Consider the following 16540-nt stretch of genomic DNA (forward strand, 5'->3'; position numbering starts at 1 on the left):
AATCTTTATTCATCACAGCATACTGCTGATTCAGTTCCAGTAATTTGTTTGTTATACTCAAACCTGATAAGGTTTTTTCCCCCCAACTAGCCTCTTCTTATAGAGACTAATTTGTTTGAAATCTGCTTCAAGAAGTGTTCGATGAGGGCCTACAGTAAAAGATAAAAAATGCTTAGGAATAGGCTTCTATTAGAGAGAGAGCCTTCTGAGGGTAAGCTTTAATGCCAATCTGCATTTGGTATTCTATGTGCAGTCTGGAGATCTTTTTCCTAGTCTGTATTTGTACTGTATTTGAAATGGTTTTTTAAAATAAATAAATAAATAAATAAATAAGGAATTGTTTTAATTGTTTTTACTGTGGAATTAGTTTGAGATATTTCATGGAAAGCTATTCACAAATATAATCATCATAACCATCATCATCATCTTCTCAGGGATGCGAGTGGAGTTGTGGTCTAAACCACTGAGCCTAAGGCTTGCCGATCGGAAGGTCGGCGGTTCGAATCCCCGCGACGGTGTGAACGCCCATTGCTCAGTCCCAGCTCCTGCCAACTACAGTGTGCTCTAGCTGTATTTTGCATCATCCCTACACACAGTGCTACAGTTCAAAAGCACGTCAAAGTGCAAGTAGATAAATAGGTACCGCTCTGGCAGGAAGGTAAACAGCGTTTCCGTGCGCTGCTCTGGTTCGCCAGAAGCGGCTTAGTCATGCTGGCCACATGACTCGGAAGCTGCACGCCGACTCCCTCGGCCAGTAAAGCGAGATGAGCGCTGCAACCCCAGAGTTGGCCACGACTGGACCTAATGGTCAGGGGTCCCTTTACCTTTTTAAATGGGTAATTGGTCCCCATCTCTCTTCTGCACACATGCAAACACAGACAGCATCCTGAGCACAGCCTGCTACCAGGGCATACCATGAGACAGACAGACAGACAGACAGACAGACAGATGACGGATAGATAGATGATAGACACACACACACACACACACACACACACACACACACACACAGATCCCAAGGACCACGGAAGCCAGTGCTGCTTGTCCAAGGCAAAAAATTCCACAAAAGCACTTTCCCCCTTCCCTGACAAGTTAAATTTATTATTGCTATATTTTTACAATCCATTTCCTTTCTTTTCATGATACCCCAAAAGAGCTGCCAGAGGCAGCTGCCTCATTATACCAAGTGACAGAGCTGGATCTGTTAGGGCCCCAAGACATACCACCAACCCTGTAGTGTGAAAGAAGCTTGTTTTCGCACACCCCACTTCTTGCAGGTTAAGGGATTCGGCTACCTTTCTCAGGGGCCACCAAAGTGTTTCAGCTCAGCTGAAAGTCTGAAAAGAAGCAGCAGCCCACAATTAACCTGCACTGGAGCTCCATCTACTGCCTGTTGCTCACAATAAAATTCAAACATGCTCACTATTGCAAGCACCGAAGTTTTCCTGACAGCTTGCTCCACGGCTGTGAGAGAGAGCTTTCGGAGAGTTGCAGTATTTAGTTGCACAGGTTAATACACACACACATATTTTAGTTGCTAGCCTCATTCATCATACTTAATTGTGGTTGATGCAGCATTAAACTCTTATTTCTTGCATTTTTAGCTCCCTTTCCCTACAACGAATCCCAAGCAGGTCACATGGTTATCTTGTCACAACAGTCCTGTGAAGTAGGATGCATTGAGAAACAGTGACGAAGTTTGGGTTATCCAGCATGATTTATATCTAATTGGGGATTTAAACTCTGTTTTCCTGAGTCCTAGCCCAACCCTCAACTGCAGGAATGGTAAAACTTGTGACTCTCTACTTGTTTTTGTTGTTTAGTCGTTTAGTCGTGTCCGACTCTTCGTGACCCCATGGACCAGAGCACGCCAGGCACTCCTGTCCTCCACTGCCCCCCGCAGCTTGGTCAGACTCATGCTGGTAACCTCGAAAACACTATCCAACCATCTCGTCCTCTGTCGCCCCCTTCTCCTTGTGCCCTCCATCTTTCCCAACATCAGGGTCTTTTCCAGGGAGTCTTCTCTCCTCATGAGGTTGTGAAAGTACTGGAGCCTCAGCTTCACGATCTGTCCTTCCAGTGAGCACTCAGGGCTGATTTCCTTAAGAATGGATAGGTTTGATCTTCTTGCAGTCCATGGGACTCTCAAGAGTCTCCTCCAGCACCATAATTCAAAAGCATCAATTCTTTGGCGATCAGCCTTCTTTATGGTCAGCTCTCACTTCCATACATCACTACTGGGAAAACTATAGCTTTAACTATACGGACCTTTGTTGGCAAGGTGATGGACTTTCTACTAGTTGGATTCAATTCCCCTGGCAATTGGGCCCTAGTCACTGTGCTAGCTTTTTGTTCATCCGAGTTCCAATTTCCATGGCTCACACAGCTTCTGTCAAAGAAGAACTATCACGTTTCTGCAAACATATTTGCCTTGTTACACATTTGAGTCTGGCACCTTGCAAATCCGGCTTAGCTTAATGCGTTGTGCCAAGAAATTCTGTGGAACGCGTGATTGGGACATGCAACAGGTCACCTAGATGACATTTGGAGACTGCCTAGGTTCAATACATGTTTTGTTTTATTGCAAGGGGGGAGGGAAAGGAGGGGGGAAAGCTTCAGGGGCTGAAGAAAAGTGTAATACAAAACGATGCATTTTGGAGTAATCTGTTAGTGACAGTTCTCACCCAATGCACGATCTGCTCTAGAAGATCACTTGCAATGGTCAGAATCTATGACAGGGCCGCGTACACATTACTGACTTAAAACACAGCTAAGCGATTGCTTTTCTCACTTTGGATTGAAGCTGCTTTGGGAGGGGGAATTGCATCAAAATACAGTTCTACATAAGAAATGACAGGGTAGGTATGAATTATGACCACTGCCGTGTGTCCTCTGCTTCCTAGATAAGGTAGGTTAAAGGTAAATGACCCCTGGATGGTTAGGTCCAGTCAAAAGCAACTATGGGTTGCGGCAGTCATCTCGCTTCAGGCCAAGGGAGCTGGTGTTTGTCCACACACAGCTTTCTGGGTCATGCGGCCAGCATGACTAAACTGCTTCTGGTGCAATGGGAGACCGTGACGGAAACCAGAGCACACGGAAACGCCGTTTACCTTCCTGCCACATTGGTACCTATTAATCTACTTCGACTGATGTGCTTCCGAACTGCTAGGTTGGCAGGATCTGGGACAGAGCAGCGGGAGCTCAACCCATCGCAGGGATTCGAACTGGCAATCTTCTGAAAAGCAAGCCACCTGTGTCCCTAAACCAGTGCTGGGAGTATACTGGATGCAGGGTAAATGCAGGACTGTGTACATAGCCCAAGTGGACATCTGGTGATTGCCTGGGATAGTATCAAACAATATATCCTCTCCTGCATCCCTGAACATTCCCACAATACGTGTTGGAGGAGAGAGGCAAAGCTGGGGTACAAGCCCAAGGAATGGCATGAACACTCCTTCTGTGTCTGTTTTAAGGCCTTCGTGGCATAGGTTGTTAAGTCCGTTAGGCTTGCTAAATTGTCAGAAAAATGCAGCCGTTTTTATGCCATTAAGAGCAGATCAATGTGCAGAAAGCCACAGGTGAAACTTTTCACATGAATAGCTAAAAGATGAACACGTGCAACTGACCGAAGACAAACGACTTGGCTGGAAAAACGATCGTGGCTGGTTGAAGAGTTGTGATACTGCAGAGGGTGGCTGAACTGATGCAGAATTTTCAAGAGCTGGGATCATGTGATTCAAAATAGAAGGCCAAAATTAGGGTTTAAAGAAGCAGAGAGGGATTATGTGCTGCTGTGAAAGCAACATTGGTTGGGATCTGGGTTAGTAATCCATATTTAAACCAAATGATTTTTCTATCTTTGAATCACATTTAAATAGTATTTAAAGCTTTTATATGCATATACAAACATGGGTGGTTTTATTGTGTTCTAGCTTGGTTAGTAAATTCAAAGTGAAGGACACTATTGTCCTTCAGCACAATAGCTCATAGGATCACAGATTAAGCAAAGCAGTCTTTTAGTTTGAAATGAAATTAACAAACCTTGACTGAGCCTTTCTCTGATTCTACAATTTCTTAGTTATCCAAACTTATCAGCCCATTTCCCCTTAAACATATTGGTGGCATCCGGTTGCATCTGTCCACATGCAGAACAGCCTTTTCCTCATGGAATGGGGCTTCCTGTTCCTCTTCTCCCACCCCCCCCCCACCCCATGCATCCTCCAAATCTGTTCCTGATAGTTGGGGGATCCTCTGGAGCTGGGGCTGTGTGTGTGTGTGTGTGAGAGAGAGAGAGAGAGAGAGAGAGAGAGAGATCTCCTATTGTACAATGCTGGATATCACACAATGGAAAGACAAGAGTCTAGTACAATGCCTGTGATTGCTTAAGGTGACCTTTCAAATCTGGAATGGAAGTTGGTTAATACGCCCTTCACTACCATGGTGCCCTCCAGGTGTTTCAGGCTTTCCCCAGCCTGAAGATGGCTGAGCTAACATAACCACCGCCTTTTGGGAGTAAAACAGCAGAACCCTGAACATTAACAGCTCACTTACTGCGAGTTCCTAGAGGCAAGGATGAAACCAGTTGCCATTGCTCCATCACTTTTTGACAGCGCATACCATTAAAAAAAAAAAATTCTTGATGAGGCAAGTTATGAGGACGACATTTGGCCATTTGACGCAAAGTTTGCTGAAATCAGATATGATACGGGCACGCTCTGTAACCTCCCATTTTTATTCGCTCTGGAAGAAAACAACATGACCGGCCAAAGTTCAAGTGTGTCCTCAGAGGAATTAAAAAGGGCTAAAAATGAGGCAGCGAGAGGTCAAGTTACTAGCAGCAGAATGCTACATACCTGGGTTAAGCCGTGGCGCATGCTCAGTGAGAGTGCGTTGTTTTCCAGATGCTTAATAGTGCAAGCAGGCCAAATTGAGTATCCATGAAATTTAGATGGCTTGGCTCCTTATACACCACACTGACTTCTGGGTGCTTACCAGAAAGTTGACGTCTCCTTCCTGAATCTAAGTTTGGCTTAAAGGGAAACAACTGAAGTTTATATGATGTCACACGTTACATTTCTGTTTTGTAAGTGGTTGTAGGCCTGGGACCACTGTGTGGACGGAAGGAGCTCTAGTAATGTTAAGAAATTGTAAAATATCAGCTTAAACCCTCAGAAAGGAAAAAGGTTCACTGCGGATGTCATTTGTCCGCAGTGCAGAATTTTGGCGCAGATATATTTTGGTTCCTCGGTGGCAGCTTCGGGGCTGCAGAACTGATTAAGCACACAATGAAGGCTATGCAAACAATTTGTACATTATCTCCCCCTTTTGTGTAATTTAAACTTTCTTCAACATAATCTGGAGGCAATTTCTAACACAAACCATCACCATGGAAGCACATAGTGGTGAGCAGACTACCATGATTTCTGTAGTAAGTATGCTGGATTGGGTGATGTATTTAGCATACAGAGCCCAGTTTAAGAAGTGACAAAAAAACAGGCATGCCAGTCCACACAAATCTGTGATCTCTGCCACTTCTTGCAGTTGAATGAAGTGGCTTCAAGATTCGAGCCACAGAGAACACCTTTCGGTTTGCCAATAGATCTGGCTAGAGGAACCAGCCCAACAACAAATGTGGGAAGAAATGATGCAGTTGGCCGCAGAAGATGCTACAGGATTCCAGTCTGTCAGCTCTTGGTAGGGGTCCATCCACTCTGGCTTATATCTCAAGTCATCTTCCCTTCCTCAGATGCCAATCTCTCCAGCACACGGTTATCCCATCTCCTGTTCCTGCTTGAAGTAAGAGTACAACGAACTAGCTTGCTAAAGCAGCCTTTGCCAGACCTCCAGATGTTCAGGACTACAACTGGGCTCCTGTGAGAGGACGGGCAGTGTGTAAATTTAACAACAGCCATCAGCGCAGCAAGCCTCTTGAGGGGTCCCTGGTTCGCAAAGGCTACCTTAAATCATTTTCAAAAAACAGAAAATAGTAGGTGTTTTCCAAAACTAAAAAGGCATTTTCGGGAGATCTCCGAGATCCAGCTACAGTGGTACCTCAGATTACGTACGCTTCAGGTTATATACATTTCAGGTTACATACTCCGCTAACCCAGAAATAGTGCTTCAGGTTAAGAACTTTGCTTCAGGTTGAGAAGAGAAATCGTGCTCTGGCGGCACGGCAGCAGCAGGAGGCCCCGTTAGATAAAGTGGTGCTTCAGGTTAAGAACAGTTTCAGGTTAAGTACGGACCTCCGGAACGAAGTACTTAACCCGAGGTACCATTGTACTGTGCATTCACCCCCCTCAAAAGCCCCTTTATTAAAATATTTATACCCCATTTTATGCCGCTAAGGGAAACATGGAGGCAGCTAATAAGTGTTTCAAGCCATCTACCAATAAAAGGACGTAGGAATTATTTAAAGAAGAAAAATAGTAATGTTAAACAAATCTGTATTAAATCAGCTAAAAATGAAACACACACAGGAACCCAGAGGGGACACTCTGAGTGGACAAAGTAAGGAAAAATATCCTGCCTTTTCACTGAAAATAGATGTTTTAATTTACTCTTGGACTGTGGCCTTTGTTTTTTGTATAAGATTTTAGTGGCTATGCCGAAAATCTGACTGACTGACTGACATACTGCTTTATTGGGACTCCTTGTTCATTATTCTGAACATGCATTATAAATGGAAGTAAACGCAGATCAGTAATTCTTACAGAGACAGAATGAGCAGCCCCCATTCCAGGACATGATTATTCTGCTGCATCAAAAATATACTCTCCAATGAAAGACACAGCAAGGGTTTTCCCTAACCTTTCCCTCCTTTCCCCCAAAAGCAGATGCTGACTGGAAAGAAGCCAAGACAGAGCAGTAAATCATGCAGAGAGAGAATGGGAAGCCTCCTCCACCTTCCACATGAATGCTTTGGGCTTCACTATTGAGTTTGGGAATTACTGATGTATAGCACAGAACAGGGTCACAGCAATCCAACGCAACAGGTGTACGAGACTGAAATCTGCCAAGCATCCATAAGGCTATGGAAAATGAATTCTCCCCAACCTCATGTGGAGTTTCGGCTGGCAACAGAATGGCACTCGCTCAGAGGCAAGAGGCGTAAGTGGGAAGCAGAATAGCTAACATAGTGTTAAGAACCACACCACCATAAACTGATCTTGACTTTCAACAAAACAGACACTAAGAAAGTTTTAAATCAACCTTTATTTACAAAATTTCACAGTATCAAAAATAATCTGACAAGTGGGTTAAATTCCCGTCATATTACTTTTTCTATATCAAGGTGGAAATGCAGAATTTTTATTCTTTTAACCTAGTCCTTTTTCAGTTTCGAGCAAGCCCACGGCATGAAGCAGGCCCCTTTTAAGTGATTTAAGTGATTTAATTGGGAGCATTCAGTATAGAACAAGTTCCTAACCTAGGCTAGATTGTGTCCCAAATGTTTTCTTTTAAAAAAATAATGACCATTGCCTGACCTAGATATGTTTTCTTATGTCCAATGATTTCAGTTGATCTTAAAACATGTACAACTGTAGACCAGATTGTGGACATCCATTTTCTACACAAAGTCCATAACTTCTGATATATTTTACCTCACAAAACCATAATTCTGTGCCTGGATAACATGGCGGAGTTAAAACGGAAATTATTGCAAAATTAAACTTAAGTGTGCATGTGTGTGTGTGGCAGGAGAAAGCTGGCCACCACATTGCACGTAGGGTCATCACATTCTTTGTTGTGTAAAAAAATCGACCCCTTTCAGTTCTTTAGGCAGGTAATCCTGCTCCACAGGTTCCTTATACATTGGGTTATATTTATAACCTTTGCCATAGCCTATGTCTTTCATGAGCCTGGTTGGTGCGTTCCTCAAGTGCAAAGGAACAGGTGGAAGAGGTCCCTGGTGGTTTCTCAGACATGCCTTGACGTTGTTGTAAGCGCCATACACTTCTATAGACTTTGGTGCTCTGGCAAAATAGACCACGCATTGTGCCAGTAAGACCTGTACAACGAAAGAGAAAACAGAAAAATAGACTGAAATAATACGAAGCGCTTTCAGAACGCTTGCTACTGAGGCCGCCAGGTATCTTTTCTAATAAAGAGAAGAACATAATATATAAGAAGACTCCTGTTGAATTGGCCTCTGCTAGTCTGACACCCTGTTTCCCAGAGTGAAGTTCAGCAAGACCCAAGTTTTCCCACATCCAGCTTTATAGTGTCACTCACAGTGTGCAGCTGACAATGGGTCATGTGAACACAGTGATACTGAAACGATAATGAATTGAAAACTCATTTTATTTTTATTCACTCATTTCTAAACCACACACTCATACAAATGTACACTAGTGATCAAAATTGTGGAAACCTTTTGGAAAAAGTGTATTTCTGAGGTTTGATGGTTCATAATACCTGACTGAATCTCTAAACAGTCATGCTCACTGGCTACATTCAAATGAAGGAAACCTACTGCATCTCAACCTAAGCAAGTTGTGCTTCCTTTTTCTGGTTATCTGGCTATAACTTTTGATAGATAATTTGACAGATAATTGAACAAACTTTGTTGCATTACATTCTTCATTAAATTATCTTTCCATTGATACATAATTTTATGGTATTACTCCAAAAAAGTGGTGTTATGAGTCATCAAACCTCAGAGATACACTTTTCCCAAAAGGTTTCCACAATTCTGGCCATTAGTGTATGTGCCTGTACAAAAATCTCAAATTAAACCCAGAACAACAAAAACAAAGATCAAAATGCACTGAAGAAACTGGAGTACAAAATGGGTCATGTGACAAGAGAAACTAAAAAACGGCGAAGCGTTTTTGTAAGGCTTTCTGAGATAAACAGATTTAAAACTCGTTACAGATGGTGCCAAATTGATTTCATTAGCTAGAGAGTTGCCTAAGCCCACTACACAAAATGCACAATTTCTTGTAGAGGACAATCTGACACTGGGACCTTGCTTCTGTGGTGGATCGCAAAGACTGAGCAGTGATATAAGGAATAAGGTGATCTTTTTAAGTCCGCTGCTTCCAGGTTGTTTTGGGTTTTTATATATTCAGATAATAGGAAAACCTTAAAGTTGGCCCATAGCCCTGCAGCTCCCTCAACAGAGGTTTTATTAACTAGTCGGTAGCCAATGCCTAATTACAACCAGACTGATAAAACAGAAGAAACCGAAACTGGCAGGTGAGAGTAACATATACACAACTTTTATCTGTATGCCTCCTTTTCAGTGCAAACCATGCTAAAGGTGGCTTGCAACATGAAAAAACCACGTAACTGCAACATGACAAAAGTACTAATAAACAACCAAACCGAACAATTTTCATACAAATCACAAGAAGATTTAAAATAAAGACACAAAAGATTAAAATCAAGAGCAACAGCCTCCACTAAGAAATACACCAGCCCAAGAGTCTGTCCAGCGATCTCAGCTTTTGTAGCTGGAGTCAGTCTGCATCCCTCCCTCCTAGAGCAGGTGGGAAAAGGCCTGCAAAGCAGGGAGCATGTCTTCCAGGATTCACAGGCAACATTTAGTGGTTGAGATGCTGACAATTATAGAAGTAAATTTATACCAACTTTACCTCACACTCTGGCATTCCAATGAAGTGGCAGCCTTGATAAGCAGCCACCGCTTGGTTTAACGCCAAGGGATCAGCCAATCCTACAACCAAAAATTATATTTTAGAAAGCACATCACGCTCAGCAATGTAATACTCCATACAGTGCCCATCTTATTCCTTAAGCCAACTGTCATGTCAGGGCTGTTGTCAGGGAGCTGTCGCTGTCGGGAGAGGGCCCATTACAAACTCTTGGAACCCACTGGACCCTCTCTGTTGCTATCTGTTCACTTGTGCCCTCCAAGCAAGTGAGTATGGACAGCTAGGCAAGAAGAAGCAAAATTCTCCGTGCCCTCTTTGCCTGGATAGCTACACAGTTTGGGGCCAAGAGAGCGAGCAAGTAGTGACTGCAGTGAGGAAGAGGTGAATGCACTCTGGGGTGGTGGCGCTCATCTCACTTTACTGGCCGAGGGAGCCGGCGTACAGCTTCTGGGTCATGTGGCCAGCATGACTAAGCTGCTTCTGATGAGCCTGAGCAGCGCACGGAAACGCCATTTACCTTCCCGCCAGAGCAGTACCTATTTATCTACTTGCACTTTGACGTGCTTTAGAACTGCTAGGTGGGCAGAAGCAGGGACTGAGCAACGGGAGCTCACCCCGTCACGGGGATTCGAACCGCCAACCTTCTGATCGGCAATCCCTAGGTTCTGTGTTTTAGACCACAGCGCCACCCATGTCCACTCTACATAGAGCCTCCCAAATCTTGCTTATAAGCCAGTCAGCAGAGGCTTGCCCAGCCACAGCTAGAAGGACCTTCCAATGTCAAGTAAGCGCAAGTTGACTCTGTTCCTTACCACCCTCTCCCAAGGGCGTACTAAAATGAACTCTTTTATAGCAGGGCTGGGGCACCAGTGGACCACAACTCCCATCGTCTCTGAAAACACAGCTCCACACAGCAGTATCTAAAAAGCAAATATGACAATAAAACTAGTCTGCTTTAAGTAACTCACCTATGTCTTCACTTGCAAACCTTACCAACCTTCTTGCTACGTAGAGTGGATCCTCACCACCTTCCAGCATTCGGGCAAGCCAGTAAAGAGAGGCATTTTCATCAGAGCCTCGCATGGATTTATGGAGGGCAGAGATGCAGTTGTAATGCTCTTCTCCTATTCAGAAAAATAATTAAATAGATAAAAATCACGCCCTCCACAACAAACTTGGTCATTCAGTGCAACTGACTGGCAGTACATGATTTTGAGCTCCTTGGAAGAAAAAGGTAGGATATAAACAAACAAACAAACAATTTATCTGGTTTTTATCCTTTTTTTTTAACTGAGTACTTGTACACCACCTAGAAAATACTGTAATGAAGCAGTATATAAATTGCCAGAAAAAAACATTCAAGACAGTCGGAAGGGAATACAGACGATAAAAAGGTAAAGGTACCCCTGCCCATACGGGCCAGTCTTGACAGACTCTGGGGTTGTGCGCCCATCTCACTTAAGAGGCCAGGGGCCAGCGCTGTCCGGAGACACTTCCGGGTCACGTGGCCAGCGTGACAAAGCTGCATCTGGCGAGCCAGAGCCGCACACGGAAACGCCGTTTACCTTCCCGCTGGTAAGCGGTCCCTATTTATCTACTTGCACCCGGAGGTGCTTTCGAACTGCTAGGTTGGCAGGCGCTGGGACCGAGCAGCGGGAGCGCACCCCGCCGCAGGGATTCGAACCGCCGACCTTTCAATCGGCAAGTCCTAGGCGCTGAGGCTTTAACCCACAGCGCCACCTGCGTCCCCAATACAGACAATAGGGTCCAGTTAATGCTTTGAATAAATTGCTATAAGCAGCACTGATGACCACTAGTTTAGATGTCTTTTGAAATGGTTATTTAAATTCACAGCATACAGATCTATCAATGGCCACTAGCTTTGACACCTACATGCAGCCTCCAAGTCCAAAATCAGGAAGTTTCCAATTACCAAATGCCTGGAGCAAGCCCTGTTTGTGAGAGGGGATAAGACTACAGAGCAAGACAGACCCTTGGTCTGATCGCGGTCTGATTTGTTCATTCTGTAAGTCCTTGTAGGTTTCATGCGCAATTGTAATCATTTCAGTTACAAGCAGAATGTTTCAAAATTTCCTGTTCATTCAGATGTACAGTGGTACCTCAGGTTAAGTACTTAATTCATTCCGGAGGTCCGTACTTAACCTGAAACTGTTCTTAACCTGAAGCACTACTTTAGCTAATGAGGCCTCCTGCTGCCGCTGCACGATTTCTGTTCTCATCCTGAAGCAAAGTTCTTAACCTGAAGCACTATTTCTAGGTTAGCAGAGTCTGTAACCTGAAGCGTATGTAACCTGAAGCGTATGTAACCTGAGGTACCACTGTACATCTTTATCACAAAGCACTGGATGTGTCTTTAAACATAAATATAAGTAAGTAAGTAATTATTCAATACAACGGTGTGAAGTTGTACCGCTATGCACTTTCCACACAGCTCCAAACTGCTGCCCGATGCATGGAATGATTATCAGGTGTTTTGTCATATAGACTAGAAGCAACGCATAACAGTATGGGATCTGTACCCTCCTGCCTTAGAATTTAAAGGCGGAACCACTTGTATCTTCATTAGCAAAGGTGTAAGCCTGAATCCCTCTGAAGTGGGATTTCCCTATCCGCTTGTCTCCAGGGTGGTCTCTTTCTACGACACACAAGGCCAGCAGACAGCTATTTTTAATAGCGCTCCACACAAAAAGCCCACTGGTATGCCATCGTTATCAGGCCAATATAAACAGCGTGTCTGTGCTCTGTCACAGCATTCAGGCTTTCAACTCGAGCAGGCGGCAATAAACCAAGCAGCTGGGAGTCTCATCGCAGTCCTGGGAATGGCGTCGCCTGGTCTCTTAAAACCAAGATGGCCTTTAAATGTTGAGAAAGGCAGTGTGACCTGTTCCCCCCCCCCCCACACACACACCTTCTTCTCCCCCAGCTGGCATTCTTTCATGCGGTGTTTCTAAGCCGCTTGAAATATTCATTGAGCATGCTCAGTACTCGCTGAGCTATTTGTTGGAAGGGTGGGGTTTCCTTTACATTTTAGCAGTGGTGGGTGGAAAAGACAGACCGGCAAGCCCAGCTATATTAAAATATTGGATCTCTCCTTTGATTTCTATGGGCAGCAATCTGGGGACATTTAAAATAGCTTCTCCATGAACCAGGAAATGAGAATCATTGTACAGCACCGAGCTTCTATTTGCATTCCACTTTTCCAGTTCCTTGAGTGTTCACTGCACACTGCATTTGTTGTATTTTATTTTATTTTATTTTAATCTGGGAGCCTCGTATTATGAGGAGGAAGGTACCAACCTCAAACAGCTGCATGTAGTCACTTCTGACCTAAAAGGAAGTCGTATGAAAAGCTTAGTTTCCTGACATTACAGTGATGAACATGTGTGACCCATATTGTGATGGCGATAGTAGTTACTACAGTGGTACCTCTGGATGCGAATGGGATCCGTTCCGGAGCCCCGTTCGCATCCTGAAGCGAACGCAACCCACGTCCGTGCGTACCGCGATTCGCCGCTTCCGCACGTGACGTCATTTTGAGCGTCTGTGCACGTGGCAAAACCCGGAAGTAACGTGCTCCGTTACTTCCGGGTCGCTGCAGAGCGCAACCCAAAAAGGCTTAACCTGAAGCGACTTCAACCCGAGGTATGGCTGTATGAAGAAAATGTACCTGGGACTTCAAAACGATTTTGATAAAAGTCCCTCACCAAAGAACCCTGAATAAACTTAGCTGTCGTGGGACAAAATGATGGGCCACTTTATGGCCTGGTAAATGTTTAAAAATCAGGAAGCAGAAAGGAGAAGAGTAGCAGAAAGCACTCACAATGAATGGGTGTAAAAAGTGAGTTCTCCAAGGATAGGGATTAGGTCGCGTTGTGCCAATATATTCAGGTAAGTGCGGTACTTCACTTCACTTGTGAAGTCTTCTGTACTTAACTTAAACTCCTAAAAGTACACATATGAACCCATGCTAATATGAGGAGTGACTGTATCTCCATGCCAGCAAGGACTATACCCAAGTATAACTTGGAAATGAGACCAAACACCACATAATCTAACGTCTGCTCTCAGCCACTGCAAGACAGTCCATTGGCCAAATTCTATAAGATTGTGCATCACTATTTATGATGGGCAGAAGCTGGAATAATAATTATCATGGTTAACAACTAGGGAGAGAAAAATGGCCGCTTTCGTTGCACTTTTCTTGCCATCCTCCCCGCAATCACCGCCACAGTCATATTTTGTACAAAGTTTAGAAAAGAACCTTCTCTCATCAAAATATTTTAGAAATAGTTTGCGTTGTATCACTAAGAAAACATATTTTACTGGTCAGGAAATGGATAAAAATGCCACTTCCGGCAACAGAACGAAGCTCAGAGTTGATAATACATGAACAGCATTCATTCAAAGACTATTTAAATACTAGCACGTAACTAGTTAAATACAAGGAGACAAGCCTAATCCTCATAGCGCAATCTCCAATTCCGATCTCCACCGCAAAGACAGACAGAAATGGCCAGCGTTTGTGACACGTCATGGTGCCAAGTCACGAATTTAGCAAGAGCTGGTATCAAATTAGGGATCCTCGCATGCGGTTATATGCAGGTGCTCTGACATAAGCAAATTGCAAAATTCATTTCCTTAAAAAGGAGTGCCAAAAATAAATCAAATAATTGAAAATTTCAACTAAGTATTGGTATGAATGTCAATACTGAGCACCGGCAGGGATTGCATTTAAACGATACTATGTTTTTTTGAAGAAAAAGCCATGAAGACTCTTAACTCATCCTGCCAACAGCAAAGTTTTAAGTATATAAATGGGAGATTTTTAGGAAATGTGAAGCACCAGTCCACAAATCATGGTGGACTAATGCCCTTGTTGGGGGTTAACGATTTCCCTAGGTCTCCTCCAGTTCTGAAGGCCAGAGTTTAAAGAACATTGCTGTGGCTCTTTAAACAGTTTACATCATACAATAAAACCATATCCATATATTGTGTCAGGTTTATTCCTGCTTTAACAATAATGATGGCACGTAACTGAAACCTAGAATGGTAAACACTGCTGTTTTAGAGTCCTGTGTCTGTCCTTCATCCCTTTTGCTGAAGATGGTATTAAGATAACGTAATGAGGCCCAAAGTCTGCAAACCAACAGAATCAGAATGACGACATCAGCTGCAGCTGTGTCCTTGCTACATATCTGAATGTACCCCAGTGCCAAGAATTCTCTGCACAAAGCAAAATAGCAGAAGGCCAGTTGATCCCTTCTCCCCAACATTATCAATTTCAATGCATTGACATCTCACCCAGATGGGAAGCATTCAGACATGCAACAACCCAACCCACGCAGCTTGACATGGCCCCATCCAGGAAAATCAATTGAGTCTGCTGGTTGTACAAACCGCAATTGACGCAAGGTAATATCACCAAGAAGGGATGCAGGTGGCGCTGTGGGTTAAAGCCTCAGCGCCTAGGGCTTGCCGATTGAAAGGTCAGCGGTTCGAATCCCTGCGGCGGGGTGCGCTCCCGCTGCTCGGTCCCAGCGCCTGCCAACCTAGCAGTTCGAGAGCACCTCCGGGTGCAAGTAGATAAATAGGGACCGCTTACCAGCGGGAAGGTAAACGGCGTTTCCGTGTGCGGCTCTGGCTCGCCAGAGCAGCGATGTCACGCTGGCCACGTGACCCGGAAGTGTCTCCGGACAGCGCTGGCCCCTGGCCTCTTAAGTGAGATGGGCGCACAACCCCAGAGTCTGTCAAGACTGGCCTGTACGGGCAGGGGTACCTTTACCTTTTAATATCACCAAGGCAACTATCTGTAAACAAACAATAAACGTCCATAAAAATGGCACAAGTAGTTTCTTTCCCAAATAGGGAAAGCTATCTTAAACAATAGCAAACGCAGTAAATAAAGAGTTCACTTGTAATGTTATCAGTAGTTCAGTGCTCATTTCTTCTCTTTCCAAAATAGATTTTTTTCTTGAACAATTGCAAAGGGGCACTTGTGATATACCAGTGGTTGAGAGCTGGAATGTTGTTCTGGTAATCTGATATTTTGTCGCTAAAGAGCTTACGTCTTCGAGCTTGGTAGTAAATCATGTACAAAAGAAGACCGTATGCAAATGACTGAAATCTGTCCCCATCTGCATGCTTCCATCAGAAGGAACATAGAAAGAGGACAATGTCCTTGAGCAAACTATTATCTTGTGTTGATTGCAGTAGTCATTGTATCACCACCCTGTTCATTGTTTTATAGTTGTACAAACTGGCACTTAGAGGTTTCCCAGTAAAATAAAACAAAATGTGTATTTCTTTTGCAGGGAGAATCCCAATACCATGGAAGGGGAAGTGTGTACGCACACAACCAAAATCTTTGCATTACCATATTTTTCTGTGTATAACATGCCCTAGTGTATAAGATGTCCCCTGTTTTGGGGACTCCAAATTAAGAAAATGGGGGAAGCTTACCAAGAGTTGTTAAACTGTTTTTTTTGGGGGGGGAAATGCCCAGAGATGTTCGGCTTTTTTTTTGGGGGGGGGGTGCTGAATATCGCTCACCTGAATGATCACATGCATCACCAAAGGCACCAAGCGTATGCCCGCTCGCCGCCACCAGACGCAATTCACCCGTCCAATTGCCACAGCGGCAGCCAATAGACAGCAGCCACCACTCAAACGCCCAATCAACACTGAGAATCTCCTGATTGCGCTGCAACCAATTGCCCGTCCCCCCAACGCACTACCAATGTATAAGACAAGCCTCATTTTAAAAGTTTTTTTTAAAGAAAAAACCCTCGCCTTATACAACGAAAAGTACGGTACAGTGGTACCTCGGGTTACATACGCTTCAGGTTACAGACTCCGCTAACCCAGAAATAGTGCTTCAGGTTAAGAACTTTGCTTCAGGTTGA

The 16540-nt window shown here is 44.1% G+C and overlaps 1 protein-coding gene across 2 annotated transcripts in view; it reads right to left on the minus strand.

The window, feature by feature from the left end:
• Positions 1–16540, minus strand: part of WRNIP1 (WRN helicase interacting protein 1) — a 181373-nt gene that overhangs the window by 121685 nt on the left and 43148 nt on the right. The window contains exons 5-7 of one of the 2 annotated variants that reach the window (XM_079985004.1): positions 10586–10741; positions 9600–9679; positions 7197–8011 (exon numbers count right to left, since the gene is read on the minus strand). In XM_079985004.1, coding sequence (XP_079841130.1) covers positions 7736–8011; positions 9600–9679; positions 10586–10741 — 512 coding nt within the window. In that variant the 3' untranslated portion in view covers positions 7197–7735. Of the gene's footprint in view, positions 1–7196; positions 8012–9599; positions 9680–10251; positions 10742–16540 lie in introns of those variants that run through there. The other variant, XR_013841133.1, reaches the window with a different exon arrangement.

This window comes from Podarcis cretensis (genome assembly GCF_951804945.1).
Source record: "Podarcis cretensis genome assembly, chromosome: 7".
Classification (NCBI taxonomy): Eukaryota; Metazoa; Chordata; class Lepidosauria; order Squamata; family Lacertidae; genus Podarcis; species Podarcis cretensis.